The following is a 27,505-nucleotide window of genomic DNA, read 5'->3' as shown; positions in this document are numbered from 1 at the left end:
CAAATTAAGATACAGCTTCAAAGCAGAGCAAATTTTTACAATTCTGTAAAAATAGTGAAATCTCAAAACCTAGAGATGAAAGACACAAATCAAATGGATATAAGGGTGGCCTGGCAGGTCCCTTGTTCCTGAGTTGGGTGAGAAGGGCCAGGCCCCAGAGCTGACAGCGCCTCCGGGTGAGCATGAGGCCCCAGCCTCACCTGGAGTCGCGGCCTCGGTGTTTGTCTTTGGATTTCTTTTTCTTCTTTGATTTTTTGTGCTTCTTCGCTTTAGGCTCTTCTAGAGGATCCTTCTGTTCGCTCCTCTGGGATTTCTTTTCGACATGACTGTCACTGTTTTCCAGGCTGTCGTATCTCCGTTTTCGTGACTTTCCACTTTCATGTTCATGAAACCGATCAGAGAGGTTACAGTTGTTGTCTTCTGCTACAAGCGCAGTTCTGTCGTGGGAAAAGCGGTCGGGGTGCGGGACAAGGGTGTGGGGTGCGCCTGCGCGGGGGCTACCTGGGCGGTGCCGTTCCCTCTCCCGGGCCGGCTCACAGCCCCTGCGGCCCTGGTAGTGGTCCTTGTGTGGCCGCTCGTGCAGCCCGGCCCGCTCGTGCTCACGGCCGCTGTGGAAGGGCTTCCAGTCCCGGGCGGCGTACAGGGCATACCTGTCGTGGTAGTACCGGCACCTGTCCCAGCGAGGCCTGTTGGGGTAGAACTTCTCCCGGCCCCAGCTGTGCTCGCCCTCGGCGTAGTGGTGTCGGCCCCAGTCCAGCTCAGCCCCGCTGCGGTGTCGGGAGTGGTGGTGGCCGTACCTGCCCAGGGAGCGGCGCTCGCTGGGGCTGAGCCTGTCGCCGTGGCCAGGGTGGTGCTCCGAGGCGTGGTGGTCCTGGCGGTCGCGTTCCCGGGTGCAGGTGCGGTGCCGCCGGTGGCGGTGGCCCTGGCCCTCGGTCTTGCTCCTGCTCTCCCTGGCGGGCTCCCCGCTGGACGAGCGCTCCCTCCGGCTGCGGTAGTGGCCTCGGTCCACCTTTCGGAGGTTGCCGATTTTTTCCTTCGCCGGGGAAGGGCCTGGGACTTTCGGCCCCACCGCAGCATCCTCGCCCTTCTCCCCAGGGCTAGGCTCAGGGTCCCCCACTGGGTGACTGGGCGGGGCCGCCTCCAGTGCTGGAGCTGGCAGTCCCTCTGAGGCCTCGGGCGCGCCAGAGCTCTGGGGCGGATCCTGAGCATCCCGGGTGTGGTCCCTGCTGGGGTGAACCAGAAGCGGCTGCTCGTAGGACTCCTCCGACCCCATGGGTGGAGCCGGGCTTAACCCCTCCTGGACTTCTGCTGACACCAAGTCTCGTGGACTCTCCACGATCATCCCCGTGTCCTGGGACTGAGGGCTTGGGTCGCCTATTAAGCTCCCGGGGTCACACAGGTCAGGGGGCGTGGTGTCCCCTGTGTTTATGTCCTGGCCGGCGCTGGGCGGAGGCTCCTCGGGGGCAGCGGACATGGCCTCCCAGGTGCCTTCTTTGGTAGCGGGGGTCCCGGGGTCGGGGGGCGGTGGAACCTTGGTGCTGCTGAGGCTGGCGGCCAGGTCCGGCTCCTCCAGGGACTCAGCGGCGGGGCTGCAGGGCTGGGGCTCTGCGATGCAGTCCTCGGAAGGGCCCCTCTCTGCTCCAGGTGCACTGTGGACCCCAAACACACACACACACACCATTAGTGTGGTGATTTGACAGGCTCGTGTCACTGCATTACAGGGACAAATACTTCAAAATGTTCACATTTCATATCTTTAAATATATCTGGCTGAAGCCCAATATTAGGCCTATCATCTCTGGAAACTCCCAATTTTCTCTTTCTCTTATGAAATAAAAATGTTATCTCATCAAGCCCAGCTCCTAGCCTATTTTTCACAACAATTATCCTGCAGTTCTAGGCTCTTCCTGTTTCCAGATAATCTTCTAGTTCTTCTAATTTCTCTAGTTTTTTTTTTTTTTTTTTAAAGAGACAGAGTCTCATTCTGTTGCCCGGGCTGAAATTCAGTGGCACAATCTCAGCTCCCTGCAACCTGCAGCTCCCAGGTTCAAGCAATTCTCCTGACCCAGCTTCCCAACCAAGTAGCTGGGATTACAGGGGCCCACCACCATGCCTGGCTAATTTTTGTATTTTAGTAGAGATGGGGTTTCATGATCCTCTGGCCAGGCTGGTCTTGAACTCCTGACCTCAGGTGATCCACCCGCCTCAGCCTCCCAAAGTGCTGGGATTACAGGTGTGAGCCACTGGCCGCAATTCCTCTAGTTCTTCCTAACAACTAAGTCTAAAGAAAAAAGTCCAGTAATGACGGGGCCTCCTCCTTTTCCTCTGGACTCCCTTTCTCTGATTTTTCTTGGAGCCTCAAAGGTAGAGCAGCTACCTCCAAACAGAGCCAGCAGCTCCTCCAATTACTGACAAATTGTGAGGCATCACTGAGGCTTTAGAAACACTTTCTGTAGTAAATTAACTCTGTCCTTTGATTCCCGCAGAGCTTTCAATGTATCCTCAAGGTTAATGAAAGCTGCCGTGGCTTGGGCTTGTCTGCACAGCCACCTGCCTCATCCTCACACTACCTGGCCTACAAAAGGTGAGAGTCCCCTGGTCGAGGGAGTGAGTGTCTGAGCTAGCCTATTCTTAGGTTGGGAGTGAGTGTTCCCTGCCTGCAGGGTTCACCACATTGATTTTAGTATCTAAGCCCCCCTAACAGAGGGCCTCAGTGAGGGCACTCCCCTGCCAGGGGCCATTCTGAAGCTGCCACAATGATGGGAGCCCCACCAGCACAACAGGCAACCCCACAGGTGAGTGAGTGCCAACGACCATGCAGGTAAAAGCACAGTGTGTTACTGGCACGTTTTTCACAGACACTGAAGTTTCCAGGAATGCAACTAGTATATAAATCTAGAGATGGTCATGCTGTGATTTGATCAGAACTTCACCAGAAGTTGTTCACCGTGAGAACGTGACTTCCTGATGGCGAACCTGCGCCTGGCACCAAGTAGGCCGATATCCGGCCATGCTCTAAGCCATCGCTCACAGCCAACCTGCGCACAGATGCAAGCAACACCCGTGCCACAGCCTCTCGCTGCAGGACCGTCCTGCCTGATTCTTTGCATAGTGAAGCCACTGTCACTGCATGACAAATTCCTTTCCTCTTATTCTTGACTAGAATTACATTTAGGTTACTATATTGATTTTTTTTAATTATGGGGGAGGTTTTATTATCTATAATTTCAGAATCCTAGAGGGGCCATTACAAAGTACAGTCACATGCCTCATACATGCGGTCAACAATGGACCACATGTGACGGTGGTCTATCGGATGACAACAGGTGGAAAAATCCCTGTCCTCTTAACTGTCCTGACAGCCTAGAGCAGCGCATGACTGAGTGTGGTGGTGCTAGTGTGAACAAACCCACTGCACTGCCAGTCCCATGGAAGTATAGTGCATACAATTAGTACATAAAACATGGTAATGGTAATGAATGACCGTTTGCCGGGCGCAGTGGCTCATGCCTGTAATCCTAGCACTTTGGGAGGCCGAGGCGTGCAAATGATTTGAGGTCAGGAGTTTGAGACCAGCCTGACAGGAGTTCACATGGTGAAACCCCATCTCTACTCAAAGAACAAAAAAAAAATTAGCTGGGTGTGGTGGTGCATGCCTATAGTCCCAGCTACTCAGGAGGCTGAGTCAGGAAAATTGCTTGAACCCGGAAGGCGGAGGCTGCAGTGGAAAGAGATTGCACCACTGCACTCCAGCCTGGGCGACAGAGGGAGACTCCATCGCAAAAACAAAAACAAAAAAATGATTGTTACTGGTTTATGTATTTACCAACTGTACTTTTTATGATTATTGCAGAGTGTGCTCCTTCTTACGAGATGTCAGGTAACTGTGAAACAGCCTCAGGCAGGTCCTTCAGGAGGTCTCCAGAAGGCGGCACTGTTGTCACAGGAGATGACAGCTCCATAAGTGTTCTGCCCTTGAGACCTTCCCGTGGAGCAGGATGTGGAGGTGGAAGTCAGTGGTATGGATGACACTGACCCTGTGACCCTAGCCCAGTGTGTGTGTTTGTGTCTTTGTTTTTAACATAAAAGTTAAAAAATTTAAAAGTAGAAAAAAGCTTATCAATATGGATATAAATAACTTATTTTTGTAAAGCTGTATAATGTTTGTGTTTTAAGCTAAGTATTATTACAAAAGAGTCAAAAAGTTAAAAATTAAAAGCTTATAAAGTAAAAAGTTAACAGTAAGCTAAGATGTGTTTACTACTGGAGAAATAAAATTTTTAAACAATGGAGTGTAGCTTAGTGCTGTGTTTAGAGAGTCTACAGGAGTGTCGTGTCCTGGGCCTTCACACTCACTCGCCTCTCACTGGCTCACCCACAGCACCCTCTAGTCCTGCCAGCTCCATTCATGGGAAGTGCCCTCTGCAGGTGTGCCAGTACCATATTTTTACTGTCCCTCTTCTATGTGTAGATGTGCTTAGACACAGATACTTACCACTGTGTTACAGTTGCCTACAGTATCCGGTGCGGTCACAGGCTGTGCAATTTGTGGCCTAGGAGCAGCAAGCCACACCCTCTAGATTTGTGTGACACTCTGTGGTGTAGGCATGACAACAACATCACCAAATAACACATTTCTCAGCATCCCTGTTGTTAACGGAGGGATGACTGTATCCGCCACTTGGCCCTGCCCTAGAACCTCAGCACACCTCACACAATCATTCCTCATGAAAAGACGAAATGAGATGGCGCTTGAAAGTGCGCCAATAACACTGCTAACCAGAGAGAGGTGGCTACACAGGAGGAGAAATGGCACCGTGAGCACATCAAGTTTCCATGGACTCAGTCCTATACGCTACACTTTTTTCTTTACTCTTTTAAAAGGCAAGCTAATAAATCCTATACATTATAATTCAAATCATTCTAGGATTCAAAATGTTCATTATAAAACTTCTACAGTGTTAAAATACTGACACATCTATAGGCGCGACTGGATTTCCTACTATGCAGCCACAAGTGCTTCTAATTTATTCTTGCCTTACCTCGTTTCATCTGTGGAGCCTTTCACTTTGTTGCTAAGCTTGAAGGTCTCTAAGATTTTGTCTTCTGGGAGAGATGGCAAAGGAGCAGGAATCAACTGCAATAAAAACAAAAATATTTCAGCTTCAGGTGCCAGCTCCATGCCTCCTGAAATCCAGCCAAGGGAACCGCCATGGACAAGGCTGAAGATCCTGGTGCATGCTCACCTTTCCAGGAAGACCGTTTGCCTTAGCAAAGGGATTTTCTGAGTGCAGGGCAGGCTGGCTTTGGCAGCTGGCACCATCGGGCGGCAGGCCATTTTCTTTCAAGTCACTGTCGCTGTCTGCACTATTAGCACCGTTTAGGATCATGGGTTCTTGAAGCTCGTGCGGAGCGGTCTCCTCATCTTCGGCATCTTGGCTGGGAGAGTGAGAGCTTGCAATCGTACCAATCCCATTCTCCTTGCCCAGCCCCTTCGACTCCTCATCAGAGTCCTCAGAGGACTCAGCGCCATAGGGGACCAGCACGCTGGAGTTCAGCTTGGATTTGCCATTCATCACGGGCTGGGGGCAGGAATCACTACAGGGGATCGGTTTTGTTACTTTACTAGAAACTGACATCATAGATGCGTTCGAGGTAGACTGTACTGCAGAATTGGTAATGGTAGAAGAGGGAACAGGCTTGGTAGGGTTCTCCAAAGAATTGCTATGAAGGTTAGGCTGAGGCTGACCTTGGCGAACAGGCAACTTGTTGTGAATACTGATTGTAATTTTTTGTTTCTTAGGATGTTCTGGGATCACTGAGGACCTGTTAACTGACCAGTTTTGGACAGAAGCTGAAGCATGAACAGGACTCGCCCTGTTGACACTGGAATTCCCATTAGGACTCGACATGGAACTGCCTGGCGTGTCTTTCAATGGTCCAGTCCCATTTAAGTGAGGTGGATTCTGGAAGAAAGAAAAGCACAACCGGGTCAGAGCTCCAGAAACACGGTCACAGAAACAGAACCCATTTTGGCTGATGGGTCTTTCCCATTTTGCTTTTTCAGGACTAACAAGTTTCACACATCTAGAAATGTTCTCTGTTCTTTTCAATCCCTCCTACCCATGCATACTCTGCACAGGCTCTACTTTTCTGGCAATCAGTCAACAAATAGGACATACATGTTTCACAGAATACAATCCTCAGACCAAACTCTCTCTGTTCCAGATCAGATAGAAATCAGCAGGCCCTGTGGCATGGAGTCACACACTTGCTCCCTGGTTGGGTTTCCTGGGAGCTCACCACTGCACGGAGTGCAAGGAAGGAGGAATAACCCTGGCCTCGGAGCAAAGGAGACGGTCATGTGGGCAGAAAGGAGGGGCTGCTTCAGGCACCGCTCACTCAGCCATGACCCCCACCACTGCCCCTCGATGTCTCCAAATTCTCCTCATGCAGTAACACATTCACTGCAGGTTCCCACCAGGGCTGCTGCATCCCCATGGAGGCGCAGGCCTGAAACATGGTTAATAGATCATGTGTGGCCTTCACATGGCCTTCTCAGATACCCAAATTAGCTGCTATCTTAACAATGGAAAGCTTCACCATAAAAACAAAAACAGTCTTTGGAAAAGCAATGCCAACTACCCCTTCCTACAGGGCACATGCCCTCCTGTTTGCCAGAGCCCTGATGTCACTCTGGAGCAGAGCCCATTAGGGGAGCCTGCTGGATATTTGATGTGTGACTCTGTCATACCTCAAAAACTGCCTGATGTCCATAAAATAAAGCATGCAGCAATCTCAGCTCACTGCAATCTCTGCCTCCTGGATTCAAGCGGTCCTCCCATCTCAGCCTCCTGAGCAGCTGGGACCACAGCACACGCCATCACACCTGGCTGATTTTTGTATTTTTTGTAGAGACAGGGTTTCATCCTGTTGCCCACGCTGGTCTCAAACTCCTGAGCTCAAATGATCCACCTGTCTCAGCCTCCCAAAGTGCTGGGATTACAAGCGTGAGCCACTGTGCCTGGCCATGTTCTGTATATTTAAAATATTTATATAACAGAGGGTTTGATTATACTGTGAGAAGAAATTCAGATATATATGGGGACACAGCAACCACTACAACTGTAACTTGAGTGTTTGAAGTTACATTTTTAAAATTGACATAAAAATTTTATTTTCCCTATGGACCGTTACCTTTATCATGTGAGAGGGAAGCTGTGGTCCAATAAACCCTGGTGCGGCCTGTTTGTTGGTGACAACCCGCTGACTGATGACGGGGCGGGGAGAGGACTGGCCGGGGCTGTGGGTGGAATGAGTAAGTTCACCTCCATTTTTCATATCATGGGACCTGGAGCAAGGAGAGTGATACTTAGGGTGACACAGGATACCTCCTTAGGAGAGATTCATTCACAGATTCAACACCATTTAACCCTTCAGGCAGAAAACTGATGGAAAAAATAGCATGTTTATGCTACACGGTACAGAGCTACAGGCATCTTCTCCTTTAGGCTGATGTCAGGCACTCAGATCAGGAAACAAGGATAATTGGGTAAATGACGTTTTTAAAACTGTGTGTTCTGAAAGTGCTGTTTTATCTGAAAGGTGTTTCTTTTCTGTTGCTTGTATTTTTATCTTGAGACAGGGTCTTGCTATGTTGCCCAGGCTGGAGTGCAGTGGAACAGTCATCACTCACTGTGGCCTCGCCCTCCTGCCTCAGCCTCCTGAGTAGCTGGGACCACAGACATGCACCACCAGTCCTGGCTTTTTCATTTTTTGTAGAGATGGGGTCTCACTTTGTTGCCCAGGCTTATATTTTTCTAAATATAAATATATGCCACTCTAGAAAATCTATAGTGTCCCAAAAAGTGAGAAACAAAACCCTACCCCTTATCTTGGCCTCAGAGGCCTCCTCTGATCATCATCTGTGCTTCAGCCCAATTGCTGAAATTCAATGCCAGTGTTTACTATTTCAACATGCAGACATGAGCATTCTGCCAGTTAAGACATTTTAGGATACTCTTAATTTTCTGCTATCAAAAATTTTTCCAAAAATGGAATGAGTGAGTCAAAAGAGTATGCAGCCACAATAGGACAGAGCTGGGCGTGGGCACTGGCTTTGGCCCGGAAGGCGATGATTGACCTGTGCTCCACGATTGGGAGGTGCTGGCTGTGACCACACCAGGTGCTCAGAGGCCCCTTCCAGAGGTCTCTACTCACTGTCCTGTGGCTCCTGGCCCACTCCATTGCTGCCCACAGCAGAAGCCCACCCAGCTCAGCTACCACCTCTGCCTGCAGCTGCACCTTCAGTGCTCCCGGCCATAGAGTGGGAAGCGGAGCAAACTCATCATCACACTCAGACTACCTTCCATACTTTTCAGGCACACGGCAGAGTTGATGGTTTTTGCTGGTTTGTTTTGTTGAGACAGGGTCTTGCTCTGTCACCCAGGCTGGAATGTAGTGGCTCAATCATGGCTTACTCCAGCCTCAACCTCCCCAGGCTCAAGTGATCCTCTAACCTCAACTTCCCAAGCAGATGAGACCACAGGCTCACAACACCACACCTAGCTAATTTTTTTGTATTCTGTAGAGTTGTGGTCTCACTATGTTGCCCAGGCTGGTCTGTCTTGAACTCCTGGGCTCAAGTGATCCTCCCATCTCGGCTGTCCAAAGTGCTAGGATTATAGGCATGAGCCACCATGCCAGGCCAGAGTTGATCTTTAAGCTGCTGGGTTTTTTAAAAAAAAAAACAACACTGAATACTGAATTTAAATATGTTGATAACAAGAGAAGAAATGACATACCAAAAAATTTGACAATTTGTTTTCATGACAATACCTGATATAAAAGAGCACATAGGCTTGTTGGCTGAGTACCGATCTGATATCACTGGTGGATACAATGGAGTCATTCATTTGATACCAGAGGCCATTGCTAGCCTGTAAATGAGAGCCAGTAAAAAAGAGAGATTAGATTTAATTAAACGTGAAACAGAGTCAAGAGAATTGTATTTTTTTGCAATGGAGTCTCACTCTGTCACCCAGACTGGAGTGCAGTCTCATGATCTTGCAAGCTCCACCTCCCGATTCAAGCAATTCTGCCTCAGCCTCTGGAGCAGTTGGGATTGCTGGCACACACCACCACACCCAGCTAATTTTTTCTATTTTTAGTAAAAAGGGGGTTTCACCATGTTGGCCAGGCTGGTCTTTAACTCCTGACCTCAAGTGATCCACCTGCCTGAGCCTCCCAAAGTGCAGGGATTACAGGTGTAAGCCACCATGCCCAGCCAAGATACTATTACAACGGGTATTCACATTTTAACTGTAAAAGTTCCATCTCTCCCCACCCCAAGAATGCTAGTGCTGTCTTTCAGCATGTATGTAACAATAGTCTTCAGCAAATCTGCACAGCTTACTTTTATGTAGCAGAAGTAATGGCCAGCATGGCAATTAAAACCAGTGTGGACCAGCACTGCATATAAGACGTAGACAATCGGCTCTCCGTTGGGCTGAGACATATATGGCCGAATATCAAGATACTCAGGGTATTTCACATCCTACACAGAAACAGAAAAAGGAGAAACATTTCTAAGGGCACAGATCATTCCACACATTCAGGGTCGAGGGTATTTAGGACTTCCTAGGTGGGGAGACCCACAGAACACTTGCACCTTGTGATGTTCTAGCAAAAACCTAATGCATTTAGCCACCTTTTGCTTTTTTTTGAGATGAGGTCTCACTCTATTGTCCAGGCTGGAGGGCAGTGGCACAATCTCAGCTCACTGCAACCTCCACCTCCTGGTTCAAGCCATTCTCCTGCCTCAGCCTCCTGAGTAGCTGGGATTACAGGTGCACCACGACACCAGGCTAATTTTTGTATTTTTAGTAGAGAGGGGGTTTCACTATGTCGACCAGGCTGGTCTCGAACTCCTGACCTCCTGTCCAAAGTCTAGCAGGAAGTCCTCTTTGGATTTCAGATTATACAGGCTCTCCCTATATCCCCTCATAACCACAGGTACCAACAAAACTGACAATGAAGCCCAAATGGAGGTAACAGTTACCAATTTTGTCATTAGAAAGTCCAGTGTGCTGCAGGGCCCATCCTCATAAGCACACATGCAGAACCACTGCCTCCATGCTCTGACCTGTTTTTTCTACCACCAAATGCTGACAGAACTTAGAAAACTGGTCACCAAAGTTGTTCAACCAGGTTATTTAGAATCCTTAATAGCTCCGGACATGTAAGCCTTGAAAGGCTCCACATAAAAGATGATTAATGACATTATCCACATACCTTAGCAATTTTTCCACCAGTAAAATTTGCAAAACGTTTCAGAGAAAGTGTAAGAACATTAGAGGATCTATGGATAGTGAACCTCTTTGAAGCTGGCACCATCTTTTTACACCTTGAAATAAACAGAAACAAAAGTTTAAGAAGATGAATATATATACACAATTTTTGATATTTTGGTCTTTCTTGTTATAATTCTAAACATTTTACATTAAGGTTCCAAAAAGGACACTGGATGAGAACCACCAGCCTTCAACCAACAGTGAAAATATTAACATTAAAAATACAGGTGGAGGGCTGGGTTTGGCAGCTCACACCTATAATCCCAGCACTTTGGGAGGCCGAGGCCGGTGGATCACAAGGTCAACAGGTTGAGACCATCCTGGTCAACATGGTGAAACCCCGTCTCTACTAAAAATACAAAAATTAGCTGGGCATGGTGGCACGCGCCTGTAGTCCCAGCTACTCGGGAGGCTGAGGCAGAAGAATTACTTGAACCCAGGAGGTGGAGGTTGCGGTGAGCCAAGATCACACCATTGCACTCCAGCCTGGGTAACAAGAGTGAAACTCCGTCTCAAAAAAAATTAAAAAATATATATATATACACATACAGGGGGAAACTGCTTAATTAGCAGGAAAGGAAAGAAAGATAGGACAATTCTGAAAAACCAAGCCACACAGGCCACCAATAATGTTAAAATTAGGTTAACACAAGTTTATTTCAATTCAAAAGAAACTGAAAAATGAACATGTTCAGACTGGTATAATCATGTGAAAAGAATTTTTTTTTTTTAAATGGAGTCTTGCACTGTCATCCAGGCTGTAGTGCAGTGGGGCCATCTCAGCTCACTGCAATCTCCGCCCTCCTGGGTTCAAGCTATTCTCCTGCCTCAGCCTCCTGAGTAACTGGGACTACAGGCGTGCGCCACCACCCCAGCTAATTTTTTTGTATTTTTTAGTAGAGATGGGTTTCACCATGTTTGTGCCCGGCCAAAAAAGTAAGTCTTAAATTCATCTGATTTAAAAATAAGAATTCACCGGGCACAGTGGCTCACGCCTGTAATCCCAACAACTTTGGGAGGCCGAGGCAAGCGGATCACAATGTCAAGAGATCAAGACCATCCTGGCCAACATGGTGAAACCCCATCACTACTAAAAATACAAAAATTAGCTGGGCGTGGTGGCACGCGCCTGAAGTCCTAGCTACTCAGGAAGCTGAGGCAAGAGAATCACTTGAACCCAGGAGGTGGAGGTTGCAGCGAGCTGAGATCGCGCCACTGTACTCCAGCCTGGATGACAGAGCAAGACTCCATCTCAAAAAATAATAATTATTATTATGTGAAAAGAAAACCCGAATCAGAAATAAAAGGAGGAAAAATAAAGATTAGAAATGTCTGTGGAATTTAAAACAAAAGCAAAATCCCTCTGGTCTTGAAGATTTGATAATAAAAAAATTACCCATATTACCTGACTACAACATGGAAATCTACTTAACAGCGTATGAAAGAGCTTTCTTTTTTTTTTTTTTTTTTTTTTTTTTAGACAGAGTCTCACTCTCTCACCCAGGATGGAGTGCAGTGGCACAATCTCGGCTCACTGCAACCTCTGCCTCCTGGATTCAAGTGGTTCTCCTGCCTCAGCCTCCTGAGTAGCTGGGATTACAGGCATGTGCCACCATGGTTGGCTAATTTTTGTATTTTCAGTAGAGATGGGTTTTACCATTTCGGTTGGGCTGGTCTTGAACTCCCGACCTATGATCCACCCACCCTGGCCTCCCAAAGTACTGGGATTACAGGCATGAGTTTTCTTAAAATAGGTACTCTTGACTTCACAGGGAAACATATTAGTTTGAATAATCAAAATTAGCGTTTTCCAGCAAATGCTATTCCAAGCCCTGGGTACCCACCCTAAGAGAGAAGGATCCTAGCTATCACAGAAGAAAGTGACTCTCCACCAACATCAGCCCTCTCATCATAAGAAAGTCAGTAAGAATGCTATTCAGCAGATGGGGGGTGCCCAGCCACACCGGAAGCAGCATTGCCATGGGATACAAAGATAATTTTACCTCTCTCCTACCATCCAAATCTGCCCAATAATGTTATGCCCCAGGCTCTGACAGGCACGGAGCTGCGTGTCTTAGAGGAATGCACACACTGAGACACTGCAGGCTCTGGTCCTTGGGTAACAGGAACCCAGTGTCTTCCCCAAGAGTATCGGAAACTCAAGCAACCTAGAGGGGGGCTTTCAGACACACCAAACGCTCTCAAACAAAGCCTGCCGGCTGTCCCCACTGGAAGAGCCAGCAGCAAGAAACAAGTCACCACCCAACATACTTGCTGCACTTGTATGAGTTTTCTCCATCAAGCTGTTCCGGCTTCACAAACTGCTCCAATGCCTTGTTAACACTCTGAGCAGCCTGGGAAAAGAAGAGGCACAAATACCACATCACCACACACTGCCACTTGTGTTTGGGTCTCGCTCTGCTGCCCAGACTGGAGTGCAGTGCCACAGTCACAGCCCATTGTAGCCTTGACCTCCTGGGCTCAAGCAATCCTCCCACCTCAGCCTCAGACCATGGCATGAGCAGCTCAGACCACAGGCATGGCCACCATGCCCAGCTAATTTTTTCATTTTTTTGTAGAGACAGGGGTCTCACTGTATTCCCCAGGCTAGTCCCAAACTCCTGGGCTCAAGCGATACTCCCACCTTGACCTCCCAAAGTGTTAGGATTACAGATGTGAACCACCATGCCCAGCCGTGCCACCTATTTTTTAAAAGAAAGAATGGAAGACTCAAAGATATAAAAGCAAATAAGAATTTTTATGAAAAAATTTTCCTTTAGTAGTATGATGTTCACTTTCATACATCTACACACCAAATTATATCCCTTTCATTAAAATGGGCAGATTAAAGTGAACAAAATATATTGAGGATGCTCACTGCAGCATTACTTAAAACAGCATGCAACTGGAAGCAAACCAAATATCTACCAGCAAGGAATTCAGCATAGGAATCCCAGTCCATCCATTCACTGCACCACACACTGCCCAGAGAACACATTCACACAGAAAGGTCTCCAACAGAATTACATGCAAGTAGTGAGTGGCCAGACATCAGACACAATCCCATTTATATAAAAAGTAAACAATATATTCTGAAGCAGTACATATCGAACTGTTAAAAAGAATTCACTCTGAGGGACAGCATTTTACATATATCTCCAATGTTACTCATTTTTATCATAAGCATGTATTACATCTATAATCAGAAAAATGCAAGCTCAAGAATGACAAAAAATAGGAATTCAGAAAATCTAAAAGACAGGCTGGGTGCAGTGGCTCACATCTGTAATCCCAGCACTTTGGGAGGCTGAGGCTGGAAGATCACTTGAGCTCAGGAGTTTGAGACCAACCTGGGCAACATGGTGAAACCCCATCTCTACTAAAAATATAAACATTAGCTGGACGTGGTGGTGCATGCCTATGGTCTCAGCTACTGGGGAGGCTGAGGTGGAAGGATCATTAAAACCTGAGAGATTGAGGCTACAGTGAGATTGCACCAATGCACCCCAGCCTGGGCACAGAGTGAGACCCTGTCTCAAAAAAAAAAAGGAAAATGCAAGAAGCAAAACAGTTTTCTAAAGAATAACCATCTATATTTGGCTAATATAGACATGAAAAACTGGTTTTATTAACATATTAAAGAAAAATTCAGGCCAGCTGCAGTGGCTCACGCCTGTAATCCCAACACTTTGGGAGGCTGAGGCACGTGGATCACGAGGTCAGGAGTTTGAGACCTTGGCCAGTACGGTGAAACTCCGTCTCTACTAAAAATACAAAAATTTGCCAGGCATGGTGGTGCATGACCGTAGAGTCCCAGCTACTCAGGAGGATGAGGCAGAAGAATCACTTGAACCTGGGAGGCGGAGGTTGCAGTGAGCTGAGATCACTGTGCTCCAGGCCTGGGCAACAGAGTGACATTCCATCTCAAAAAGAAAAAAAAAAAAAAAAAAGAAGAAGAAAGAAAATTCAAAGGATAATAAAAGACTTTTAGAAGCTTTTTTTACAATACTTACTACAAAACTTGAATAATCCCTCCATATGAAATCTTAGCATACTGAATTATTCAATTTATATTCTCTAACAAGTAGTCTAAATTATAAATGAACTATACAGTTATATAAAATGGCTTATTTTAAAAATGTAATTACTCCCATAATTATGAAATTTACCTTTATCTCCAATGTTATATCAAGATATGGATCAAAAGTATCTGAAACGCCCTTGCAATTTAAACATTTGACTGAAATAAAAACAAAATGCAAAAGATAAGTGTAATCATTACAGCAACATCAACTATTGAAATGACAAAATACAATTTGAAATTTAAAATTTTTTAACTGTAATTTTTCTATCAATTGAACAAAAAATTTTTTAAATTACTACTACTCATAATGCGGGTGAAAAGTGTCATAAATTTGGCCCCTCATGGGTTTGAATCAAAACTGATATAACCTCTTAGAAGGACAACTTGACAGTATTAAAATTTACAATACACACATGCTGTGACCCAGAAATTCTAATACTAAGAATTGATCCTATATATACACTTTTACCCAGACATAAAGCATGTGTGCATGGATGCTCAATGAAGCACAGATGGTAACAACAACAAACCTGAAACAACCTAAATGGGGACGAAATAAACAGCCACTAATGCAACTGTCGAAGGCTCTGTTAGACCTCTGTGTGCTGAAATGTGAAAAGACTAATATGAAGAGACAAATGGAAGCAGTGCACACAGTATGCTCCCAGTTTGTTCACGCATAGGAAACTACCAGAGGATTTACTACAACCTGGCACTGGGGTTGCCTTTGGGTAAAAAGAATGAGAATCTGGGCTAGAGAGAAGTCTTTTCCTTATTAACCCTGTCCTACGATTAGCATTTTTTAACCGCATGTGTATATCATTTTATCAACTTAAAAGCAAAAGCTTACCTCTAGATCTTAAGTATCCTCCAAATATCTGACAAACAAGAGTAGTGGCCTGGGTGTGTCTGTCTAATCTGAAAAACATCGAACAGTGACATGAGAGAAGAGCTTTGCAAAAACTGCAGATGCTGTGACCAGATTTCAAACACATGAGCTTACAAAAGGGCAAGAATTCAAACAGGACAGCCACAGAAAATAAAAGGACGCATGTGTGGCAGCCCAAGAGCAGCCTTGCCTGGCCAGAACACAGGGAGGTCTGGGAGCGGTGGGAGGAGAGGCAGAGCTGTGGGAATTGTGTCTGTCAGGAAGGGACTCGGGAAGCAAGGCAGGAGTCTGGTCGTGAAGCAGGAAGAAGGCAGCCTCGGGGTGCCACAGCCTGGGCGGGAGGAAAGGCAGCTGAGGCAGAAAAGGCAGAGAGTCTTCCTCCGACCCGAGTCTGTCACTAGCCAGACGTTGAAGGTCTAGACAGGGTGGTGCCAGGGCAGGGAGAACACAGAGTGAGAGCTACCAGGTGTACTCAGACAGCACCAAGAGGCTTAGGATGCAATATTTAACTGTCGCCTCATCTTCCTCGACTCTGCATTTACATTTTAAGGAACAAGCTGCAGAAATCAGTAACTGACTGGGGTGGAGGTTCAGGAAATAAATACAGGCTGGAGGGCAGCAGAGAAAAGAAAACATCAGGCACAATTAGAAAGGAGAAGCAGCTAGTGTGAGATGTGCAGACATCTGCTGATAACCAGAAATTAAATACGGGCAAGACCAATGCTTATTTCCTGACATCTGTCATTGAGAAAATGCAAACTGTTATAGTAAGATACATCTATAAATTTCAACCATTTTAAAATGATGCCTATCATCTGAGGAAGAGGCAGAGCAAGCCAAAAGGTAAAGTGAATGAAGTTCTATGTGCTTCCAACAAAAAAGGTGAAAATGATTCTGGTAAGTTACAACCAGATATGCCAAATGAAGGAACAACTGGCACTTTGTTGTACTTACTTATTGCTGCCATTCAAGCATGCTTTTTGCATAGCATCAACAGTATATTGAAGGAATTCATGGGCATCTTCTTGGTTTCCAAAACGGAAGTGCCTAGCTATACCTATAAAATTTCAGTAAAGACAAGGCTTTATCATTACATATAATTACCCTAAGTGGTATCCCCCAAAATATATCTTATAATATGTTGGTTGGAAAACTCCCAAATACTTATATCATGAGGAAATAGCACTAACATAAGCCACTAATATAAAAGCTATAAGCAGGATCATGCCCTTTAGACGAGAATCCCCAACCATTTCGGCATCAGGGACCAGTTTCATGGAAGACAATTTTTCCACAGAACAGAGGAGGAGGTTGGAATGAAACTGTTCCAGCTCAGATCATTAGGCATGAGATTCTCATAAGTAGCGTGTGACCTAGATCCCAGGCATGCGCAGTTCATAATAGGGTTCGCGCTGCTATGAGAATCTAACGCTGCTGCTGATCTGACAGGAGGCGGAGCTCAGGCGGTAATGCTCACCTGCTGCTCACTTCCTGCTGTGCAGCCCAGTTCCTAACAGGCCACATCCGGTACCAGTCCACGGCCCAGGGGTTAGGGGCCCCTGCTTTAGACCATTAAAAGTCCACAGCGCCTAGAGTTTCTGAGAGTCCAGAGAGTAGCTACAGAGTGACTCATGTTTTTAGCAAGTTAATAAAGTTACACTTAAATAAACTGGTTGTTTTGTCTCAAGTTTGTCCAAAATGTTATGTTGGTGATTTTAAATTGGTGCTAGATCTCTGTAAGAGAATCCATTCAAAACATAAATATCACATCCTATCTAACTCTATTCCAATGACCCACAGAAGAAATTATATCTGCAGGTGCACAGTAATATTTCAGTCCTGTTTCTAACTAATTAAACAGCTACAAGACCAAGTTATTTTTTAAATTATAATTAAAAATTAACACAAAAGTATAAGCAATATCACAATAAAACATACATACTGAATTTTACGTGTGTATGAATGTATAAAAATATGTTCTAGCTTAAATCATATGAAACTGCCAACACTCCACCAGTTTAGACCTACAAGTGACAACTTCATGATTCAACCATGTGTGTATCAGTGGATGTATACATACACACACACACACACACACACACACACACAGAGCACAGTGACATTTTCTTAAAAGACTAGGTTTAAAAATGTTAGTCATGCCTGCTATATAAGTATGTATAAAAATAAATATATGTGGTCAAGCATGGTGGCTCACACCTGTAATCTCAGCACTTTGGGAGGCGGAGGCAGGCAGATCACGAGGTCAGGGGATCGAGAACATCCTGGCTAACACAGTGAAATCCCGTCTCTACTAAAAATACAAAAAATTAGCCAGCGTGGTGGCATGTGCCTGTAGTCCTAGCTACTCGGGAGGCTGAAGCAGGAGAATTGCTTAAACCAAGCAGGCAGAGGTTGCAGTGAGCCAAGATGGCACCACTGCACTCCAGCCTGTGCAAGAGTGAGACTCTGTCTCAAAAAAATAAATAAAAATTTAAAAAATAAATATATGTATCAACAGCCGGGTGCAGTACCTTATGCCTGGGAGGCTGAGGTGATGGATCATCTGAGGTCAGGAGTTCAAGACCAGCCTGGCCAACATGGTGAAACCCTGTCTCTACTAAAACTACAAAATTAGGCAGGTGTGGTAGTACACACCTGTAATCCCAGCTACTCGGGAGCATGAGGCAGGAGAATCACTTGAACCCAAGAGGTGGAGGCTGCAGTGAGCCGAGATCATGCTACTGCACTCCAGGCTGGGCGACAGAGCAAGACTCCATCTCAAATGAATGAATGAATGAATGAATGAATGAACAATCCAAACCTGCCTGACTAAATTTTGCCAGGCTTCTATAATATTTCAAAGGTTTTTGGCTTGTCTGTTGTGGTCTATCAATAATGCCAAGGGCCAATAACACCTCTTTAATTTTCAGTGGCTTTCTAGGGAAAAAGATTACAGTTTGTTAGTGTATAATTATGCATCCCTATAATTATTCAGTTAGATACCAGATGAAGAGTTATAGTTTTGTTGGTTTGCATTTTTTATTCCAACTCAGTTAATTAACATGATGTAAAAATTTATTGCAAAAACACACAAAAAGTATGCAAAAAAAATTTCATGCACCTATCCATTTAAAATTTAAAAATTAACTATAAAAAAGTTAAATTTATCCACAAATTTGCTAGGCTCTGAGTATAAATTCTTTGAAGACTATAATAAAGTTGGGCCCACTAGTACACATCTGTAATCCCAGTTACTCAACTGGGCAAGAGGATCACCTGAGCTAGGAATTCAGGCCTAGCCTAGGTAACATAGTGAGACACAGTCTCACTAAAAAAAAAGAAAAAGAAAAAAGAGAATTAACATTATTTATTTATTTATTTATTTATTTTATTTTTACTGCTCCTTGCAGAGCTTGCTAATCCACAGGCAGTGTGTCCAGAGTAGCCTAATTACCTTTATTTTTGACATTTCCTGTCACTGTGTATAGTATAATATTCATTTACCAAACTGAAACTAATTAAAAGCTGTTTACAAAAACCTGCCAGACAATATGAGAATTAGTATTACTCAGCATAGAAATCCAAGTGTTGGAGCAAAAACACTGTAAAACTTACCAATGATTTTAACATACTGATTTTAAATAATTTAAAATTTGTTATATTAAATTGAATAGTCTTTATTATATTGTCATCTTTTGCTTAAAAGTTTCAAAATGTGTTTATATAGCAAATGTTTTACTAAAAATTTGTCATTGAAGACACAGCCACATATGATAAAAATACATTTGTTTTCTAACACACAATGGGTTCAGTTTTTTTTACTAGTTGGACATTAAAAATAACTAGGTAATAGGCCAGGTGTGGTGGCTCATACCTGTAATCCCAGCACTTTGAGAGGCCAAGGCAGGTGGATCACCTGAGGTCAGGAGTTCGAGATCAGCCTGACCAACATGGAGAAACTCCATCTCTACTAAAAAGAGGCTGGTGGAGCATGTTTGTAATCCCAGCTACTCGAGAAGCTGAGGCAGGAGAACGGTGTGAAACTGGGAGGTGGAGGTTGCAGTGAGCCGAGATAGCAAGACTATGCTCCAGCCTGGGCAACACAGCGAGACTCTGTCTCAAAAAATAAAAAATAACTAGATAATAAATATGAATATAAACTACAACAGTAAATACTTACGCCGCATCTCATTGATGACAAACATTGGTTTAATAACATCCCCAGGATTACTGAGTGCCTGGGTAATATGTGCTTGCATTGTACACATCATACAAAAGCCTTCTGCATGACCTGAAAGATAGATGATAATCCTCCAAATTAGCAAAATACAACTATATACACACATCGAAGCTAATTACAGATCAGGGGCACACATCTGTAGTGAAATAATAGCTGCTATATGCATGCCTTGAGCTATCTACTTTTATGCATTTTCATTTACTTTTTTTTTTTTTTTTTTGAGGCGGAGTCTCCCAGGCTGGAGTGCAGTGGTGCAATCTCTGCTCACTGCAACCTCTGCCTCCCCGGGTCCAAGCAATTCTCCTGCCTCAGCTTCCCAAGTAGCAGGGACTACAGGCATGTGCCACCACGCCCAGCTTTTTTTTTTTTTTTTTTTGTATTTTTAGTAGAGTCAGGGTTTTACCATGTTAGCCAGGCTGGTCTTGAACTTCTGAGCTCAGGCAATCCACCTGCCTCGGCCTCGCAAAGTGCTGGGATTACAGGTGTGAGCCACCACAACCGGCCTCATTTACTTTTCTAACAAATCTAAGTGATAAGTACGTATTAGCTCTCTTTCACAACAAAGGAAAAAGGCTCAAAGAGTTTAAAAGTTTGCACAATGTCAAAAGAGTTATTATGTGACAGACATAATTGGACTTAACTCATACTCTTTCTAATTACAAAGCCAATGCTTCTAGCTACTCTCCATACTGGAAAAGCAAGATTTTTTTCCCCCTCATACCACCATTTATCTCAAATACTAAAAGAATGTCTCCCACAGCAGGGATTAGAGATCACTGTGTAGGCCAGACACCATGACTCACACCTATCATCTCAGCACTTTGGGAAGCCGAGGTGGGTGTATCTCTTGAGGCCAGGAGTTTGAGACCAGCTTGGGCAACATGGTCAAACCTTGTCTCTACAAAAAATAAAAAGAAAATTAGCCCAGTGTGGTGGCGCAAGGCTGTAATCCCAGCCATTCAGGAGGCTGAGGTGGGAGGATCACCTGAGCCCAGGGAGGTTGAGGCTGCAGTGAGCTGTGATCACACCACTGCACTGCAGCCTGGGCAACAGAGTGAGACTCTGTCTCAAAAAAATAAAGCAAAGAAAAAGGAAAGTAATCTCTGTGTAAATACTCTGGTGTTGCTGGCCACAGATGGTGGTCTCTATGGCGTATCTTTTTTTTACAACTTTCTAAAAATGTAAAAATCATTCTTAGAGCGTGCTAAGTGGTGCTATGGCATCTACTGGGTGGAAGCCAGGGATGCTGCTAAACAGCCTCAAATGCACAGGACAGCCCCTCACAACAAAGAATTACCTGAAGTGCCGACAGTACTGAGGCTGAGAAACTGCCTGACTAAAGGCTGCCGAGACCTACCTAATAAAGCTTCAACACCGCAAAAGGATCAAATTAGTTCCAATTAACTTTGTCCCACAATAAAGCTCAAAACATTTTTTAAAGGAACATATAAACCCCAGCATCCAGTCTGGCATCCAATCAAACAGTACAGGGCATGCAAAGATGTAGGAATAACCAGTAACAAGGAGGAAATAAATAGAAAAAGACCCAGAAATAACACAGATGATATCAGAAGACAATGACCCTGAAAAAGATATTATAAATACATTCGTATGTTCAAGGAGATGGAAAATGGAAAAATGGAAGAACACACTAAGAAGAAACATGGAAACAGATATAAATCTACTTCTACACATGAACAGCAGAATCTCTGGGATGAAAAATACACCAGATACACCAGGTACGGTGGCTCACACCTGTCATCCCAGCACTTTGGGAGGCTGAGGCAGGCAGACTGCTTGAGCCCAGGAGTTTGGAGCTCAGCCTGAGCAACACAGCAAAATCCCATCTCTACTAAAAATACAAAAATTAGACAGGTGTGGTGGCACTACTCCAGAGGCTGATGTGGGATGGGAGAACCACCTGAGCCCAGGAGTTGGAGGCTGCAGTGAGCTATGACAGCACCACTGCACTTCAGCCTGGGTGACAGAGTAAGATCTTGTCTCAAAAAAACAAAAACAAACAATAACAAAAACACCAGATGTGATTAGTAACAGATTAGACACCACAGAAGATTAGTGAACTTGAAGATATTCATTATGGGTAGAAAATCTCTCTAATAAAACACAAAGAGAAAAACCTAAAAATAACAACAACACAGCGTTATCAGTAAACTATGGGACAATTTTAAGTTGTCCCTGACATTCATTATTAGAGTCTGAAGGTAAAAGGATAACATAAATATTTCAAGAAATAACAATTATCTACAAAGTTAAAGCACAAGGGAGATTTTTGGGATGAGGCATGGTTTCGTATCCTGACCGAGCTGTCAGTTCACATTAATCTATATTAATATTCAAGAAAAACTTACACCAAAGAAGTTAAGTTTTTAAAAGTTAGTGAAAGTTGACAGAAATTTAACAGAAATAATACATGTACAGATCTCAGAACCTCAACAAATTCTAGCAGTAAAAACATGAAGAAAACTACACAAAGGACTACTGCTTAAAATCAGCAATAAAAATCTTAAAAGCACTGGAGATTAAAAAAAAAAAAAAAAATTACATAGGCCAGCACAGTGACTCACGCCTGTAATCTCAGCAGTCTGGGAGGCTGAGGTGGGGGGATCACTTAAGGTCAGGAGTTCAAGACCAGCCCAGCCTGGCCAACATGGTGAAACCCCATCTCTACTAAAAATACAAAATATCAACTGGGCATGGTAGTGCATGCCTGTAATCTCAGCTACTTAGGAGGCTGAGGCAGGAGAATCACCTGAACACGAGGCAGAGGTTGCAGTGAGCTGAGATCGCACCACTATACTCCAGCCTGGGCTACACAGTGAAACTCCATCTCAAAAAAAAACACAAGAAACAAACAAACAAAAAAAACATTATGTATATAGGAACAAAGGTAAAACTGACAACAGATTTCTTATTAGGCACAGTACAGGCCAGAAGACAGTGGAATAACATCTTTCAAGTATTAAAAGAAAAGGATGGGCCAGGTGTGGTGGCTGCCCTGTAATCCCAGCACTTTGGGAGGCCAAGGTGGGTGGATCACTTGAGCGAGACCAGCAGGGATAAAATGGCAAAATCCTGTCTCTACAAAAAATTAGCCAGGCCTGGTGGTGGGTAACCGCAGTCCCAGCTACTTGGGAGGTTGAGGTGGGAGGATTACTCAAGCCCAGGAGGTTGAGGCTGCAGTGAGCTATAATCACGCCACTGCACTCCAGCCTGGGTGAGAGTCTGTCTCAAAAAGAAAAAGAAAAATAACATCAACACAGAATTCTACACCCCATGAAAACATCCTTCAAAAACAAACATGAGACTTGCGCTTCTGAGAGATGGAGTAGAGGTAGTTTTCTATTTCTCCTGCCAAGTACAACAAAAATTCCTGACCACTATGTATAAAACAACCCTTAAAGGGCTGTGAGGCCGGGCGCGGTGGCTCAAGCCTGTAATCCCAGCACTTTGGGAGGCCGAGGCGGGTGGATCACGAGGTCAAGAGATCGAGACCATCCTGGTCAACATGGTGAAACCCCGTCTCTACTAATACAAAAAATTAGCTGGGCACGGTGGCGCGTGCCTGTAATCCCAGCTACTCAGGAGGCTGAGGCAGGAGAATTGCCTGAACCCAGGAGGCGGAGATTGCGGTGAGCCGAGATCGCGCCATTGCGCTCCAGCCTGGGTAACGAGCGAAACTCCGTCTCAAAAAAAAAAAAAAAGGGCTGTGAAAGAGAAAAAGACATGCTAGGGACCTCAGGACCCATGGAAGACAGCGTTGAGTTCCCTGGGTTTCTTTGTGCTGCTTCTAGTCCAGACTTGGAGCTGAAGAAGTCAGCAACCCAGAAACCCCAACAAACGCACACAACAAAGCTCCAGCGAAAGCCTGCTCCCGCTCTCTCCAGCCAAAGGATGAGGAAGGGGCAGCCTCACACAATAGAAACCTTTTGAAATCATCGCTCTACTTCAGCTTCTGTGTCTATTTTTTTTATATTATGATGTTTGGTTTGGTTTTTTTGAGACAGGGTGTCACTCTGTCACTGGGCTGGAGTGCAGTGGTGGGATCATGGCTCACTACAGCCTCAACCTCCCAAGGCTCAGGTGATCCCCCAACCTGTCTCTCGAGTAGTTGGAATGATAAGCGTGCACCTCCATACCCGGCTAATTTTTGTATTTCAGTAGAGACAGGGTTTCACCACGTTGGCCAGGCTGGTCTTGGACTCCTGGGCTCAAGAGATCTGCCCTCCTACGCCCAAACTGCTGGAATTGAGGAACTATTATGATGTTTTGACATTCTAAAGATCTTTCTGGCTGGGGAGAGACTGCCCCCAAGGCTAGTCAATTCTTAGAAGTAGCAAAGGACTCAGAGTTGGTGCAAGCCTTTGCTATACAAATTAACCAATCCAGAGCCCTTCCTTCTTCCTCCACCTGCCAGAGCACCCAAGGAGGCAACACTCCTGCCTTAATCACCTCAGGGCCAGGTGCCAGGCAACTCTGGGACATGCCTGTGGCTTAGAGCCCGCTGAAATTATTCAAACCAGCCAATCCCAAATTCTTCCCCCTGCCCTACCCTGTTTGTCTCATGGAAACCTCAACGAAGGCTCTGGCCAATGATGCCTTCCCTTCACTCCTGTCTTCTGCCTCCTGACCCCTTGGGGGTCCTTTCCACGTGGCCCTGCATGGTGTGACCTGTGAGCATAAAATCTTTGTCTTCCTGAGCCTCTCCTATGTCTCCTCTTGTGGCTGCGCCTGACTGACCATCTCATAAAAGAATACAAAAGACATTCAAATACCACAGAAGAACTGTGGCCTCACCTCTACCCACACCAACAAAAGCCAAGTAAACAGCCTACACTTGCACTCAGCAGGCTGTAGTTAGGCACTCTACCCCACCCACTGGGTTAACAGTAGAGAAAGTAGACAAGGAGCTGGGACTTGAAACCACACTGGATGATAAGAAACCCTGTCCCACCCCACGTTATTAGTGACAATCACATGGGGAGCCCAGGTTTCCACCTACCCAGTAGTAAAAAGCCACCTCCACAACTCTCCCTGCCTGCCTGGCCTCCCAAAGTGCTGGGATTACAGGTGTGAGCCACTGCACCTGGCCTTTATTTATTTTGAGGGAGAGTCTCACTCTTTTTTTTTTTTTTTGAGGCAGAGTCTTACTCTGTCACCCAGGCTGGAGTGTAGTGGAACAATCTTAGCTCACTGCAGTCTCCATCTCCTGGGCTCAAGTGATTCTCGTGCCTCAGCCTCCCGAGTTGCTGGGATTACAGGCGCCCAACACCACACCCGGCTACTTTTTTGTATTTTTAGTGGAGACGGGGTTTCACCATGTTGGCTAAGCTGGTCTCAAACTCTTGGCCTCAGGTGATCCACCGTGCCTGGCCTACAAGAAATATTTTAAAACAATTATAACTAGTAGAGAGTAAAGGACATAAGGAAGTAATGTTTCTATACTTCCCTCAAACTAGTAAAATGACAATACCAGTAAACTGTGGTAAGTTATGTGTGTGTAATGTGGTCCCTAAGAGTGACCACTAAAAAAGCTCCAGGCACAGTAGTTCACACCTGTAATCCCAGCATTTTGGGAGCCTGACGCAGGCAGATCGCTAGAGCCCAGGAGTTTGAGACCAGCCTGGGCAACATGGTGAAACCCTGCCTCTACAGATATTAGCCAGGCATGGTGGCACACACCTATATGTAGTCCAAACCACTTGGAGGGCTGAGGAAGGAAGATCATTTGAGCTTGGGAGATTAAGGCTGCAGTGAGCTGAGATCGTGCCACCACCACACTCCAGCCTAGTAACAGAGTGAGACCCTGTTCCCCCGTCCCCAAAAAAGAGACTCAAGTAAAGCAAAATGATGTAGTTTTGAAAAATATTTTCAAGTATTCAAATAACTCACAGAGAAGAACAAGAAAACAAAGATATATATATATAACAGAACAAACAAAAAACAAAACATTAAATGGCAGAATAAGCCTTAAGTCTCAAGATATCAATAATCACTTTACAGGTAAATGTTCTAAATAAATGAGGGTAAAGGACACCCAGCCTAGAGCAGCAGACAATTAAAAGACACAGACTGACAAAATGGATTGAACAACAGAACCTAACTATATGCTGTTTACAAAAAACTCACTTCAAATGTAATGATACAGACAGGCTGAAAGTAAAAGGATGAAAAAGATATGTCATACAAGCATTACTCAAAACAAAATGGGGAAAAAAATTTTATCTGGGCATGGTGGTGCATGCCTGTGGTCCCAGTTACTCCAGAGGCTGAGATGGGAGCATCGCTAGAGCCCAGGAGTTGGAGACTGTAGTGAGTCATGATCACACCACTGCACTCCAGCCCGGGTGACAGAGTGAGACCTCATCTCAAGGGAAAAAAAAAAAAAAGCAGGGGCCAGGTGCAGTGGCTCACACCTGTAATTCCAACACTTTCAGAGCCCAAGGCAGGAGGATCACTTTAGACTATGAGTTCAAGACCAGCCTGGGTAACATAGCGAGACTGACTCTCTACAAAAATAAAAAATAAAAAATAAAAAATTAGCTGATCATGGTGGCACACGCCTGTAATCCTAAGCTACTAGGAAGGCTGAGGCAGGAGGATGGCTTGAGATCAAAATTTTGACACTGCAGTGAGCTATGATCACACCAATGCACTCAAGTCCAGGTGACAAAACAAGATTCTGTCACAAAAACAAAGAAACCAACAACAACAAAAAAAGCAGTAATGGTTACATTAATAAAGAATAAAGCAGACTTTAGGAACATAGTAAAGATGTTAATTCCCCCTAAATTAAGATACAATTTTACTGTACTTCCTATCAAAATCCCAGTAAAGTATTTTATAGATATACAGAAGATTACTCTATAATTTGTAATGAAAAGCAATGGAATTAGAATAGCTGAAAATATTTTGAAAAAGAATAAAGTTGAAGGAGTCATTCTATCTGATATCAAGACTTATTAGGTAGCTACAGTGAGAAGGACTGTGTAGCAGGGAGATGCACACATCAACAGAATCGAGAACCCGGAGACAGACACACAAATATGCCCAAATGATTTTTTTTTTTAATTACAAAGATACAAAAAGCAATTCAACGGAGGGAAAACAGCTTCTTCTAGAAAATGACACTGGAGCAAATGGACATCCAGATAAAAAACTCAGCTTAAACCTCACAGTTACTACAAAAATTCACTCAAAATGGATCACAGACTTAAATGTAAAACACAAAACGGTAAAACTTACAGGAAAAAATTAACATAGGAAAAAATCTGCTAGATCAAGAACTAGGCAAAGAGATCTTAAACTTGACACTAAAAGCACCATTCATTAAAGGCTGACCAATTGAACTTCACCAAAATTAAAAACCTCTGTCTGTAAAACATCCATTAAGTGGATGAAGACATGCTACAGACAGGGAGAAAATATTTGGAAACCACATATCCTCAAAACTTGACAGTACAACAACAAAGAACATGATAGAAAATGAGCAACAGATTCAGAGAAACATTTCACCAAAGAAGACAAACAGATGGCAAATAAGCACATGAAAAAATGTTCAATACCTTCAGGCACTGGTGAAATGCAAATGAAAGCCACAATGAGTTATCACTTATACACTATCAGTACAGGTAAAATGAACACTAGTGACAACATCAAATGTTGGCAAAGATGCAGGGAAACTGAAACTTTCATATATCGCTTTGGCAGTTTCTTATAAAATCAAACATACAACTAGCATATAACCCAGCAACTGCAGGCCTGGGCATTTATCCCAGAGAAATGAAGACCTGCTGATGAAAAGAGCTATATACACTCATGTTTACAGCAGCTCTAGTTATAATATCCCGAAACTAGAAACAACCTGGATGTCCTTTAATGGAAAAGTAGTTAAAGAAACTGGCATATCCATACCATGAAAT

The 27,505-nt window shown here is 44.6% G+C and overlaps 1 protein-coding gene across 3 annotated transcripts in view; it reads right to left on the bottom strand.

Annotated features, from left to right (window-relative positions):
- Positions 1-27,505, bottom strand: part of USP42 (ubiquitin specific peptidase 42) — a 55,297-nt gene that overhangs the window by 6,610 nt on the left and 21,182 nt on the right. For all 3 annotated transcript variants that reach the window (XM_064376451.1, XM_064376452.1, XM_064376453.1), the window contains 12 exons: positions 19,506-19,616; positions 16,280-16,382; positions 15,287-15,354; positions 14,522-14,592; positions 12,624-12,706; positions 10,294-10,405; positions 9,416-9,556; positions 8,839-8,939; positions 7,198-7,351; positions 5,247-5,966; positions 5,043-5,137; positions 201-1,649 (listed from right to left, as the gene is read on the bottom strand). In XM_064376451.1, the coding sequence (XP_064232521.1) occupies positions 201-1,649; positions 5,043-5,137; positions 5,247-5,966; positions 7,198-7,351; positions 8,839-8,939; positions 9,416-9,556; positions 10,294-10,405; positions 12,624-12,706; positions 14,522-14,592; positions 15,287-15,354; positions 16,280-16,382; positions 19,506-19,616 (3,208 nt within the window). The remainder of the gene's footprint in view (positions 1-200; positions 1,650-5,042; positions 5,138-5,246; positions 5,967-7,197; positions 7,352-8,838; positions 8,940-9,415; positions 9,557-10,293; positions 10,406-12,623; positions 12,707-14,521; positions 14,593-15,286; positions 15,355-16,279; positions 16,383-19,505; positions 19,617-27,505) is intronic.

Source organism: Aotus nancymaae, unplaced genomic scaffold (assembly GCF_030222135.1).
Source record: "Aotus nancymaae isolate 86718 unplaced genomic scaffold, 86718_ANA_hifiasm-v0.15.2.pri h1tg000015l_0, whole genome shotgun sequence".
NCBI classification, from domain to species: Eukaryota; Metazoa; Chordata; class Mammalia; order Primates; family Aotidae; genus Aotus; species Aotus nancymaae.
Note: the sequence above shows the minus strand (reverse complement) of the source record. Positions and strands in the feature narration are given on the sequence as shown.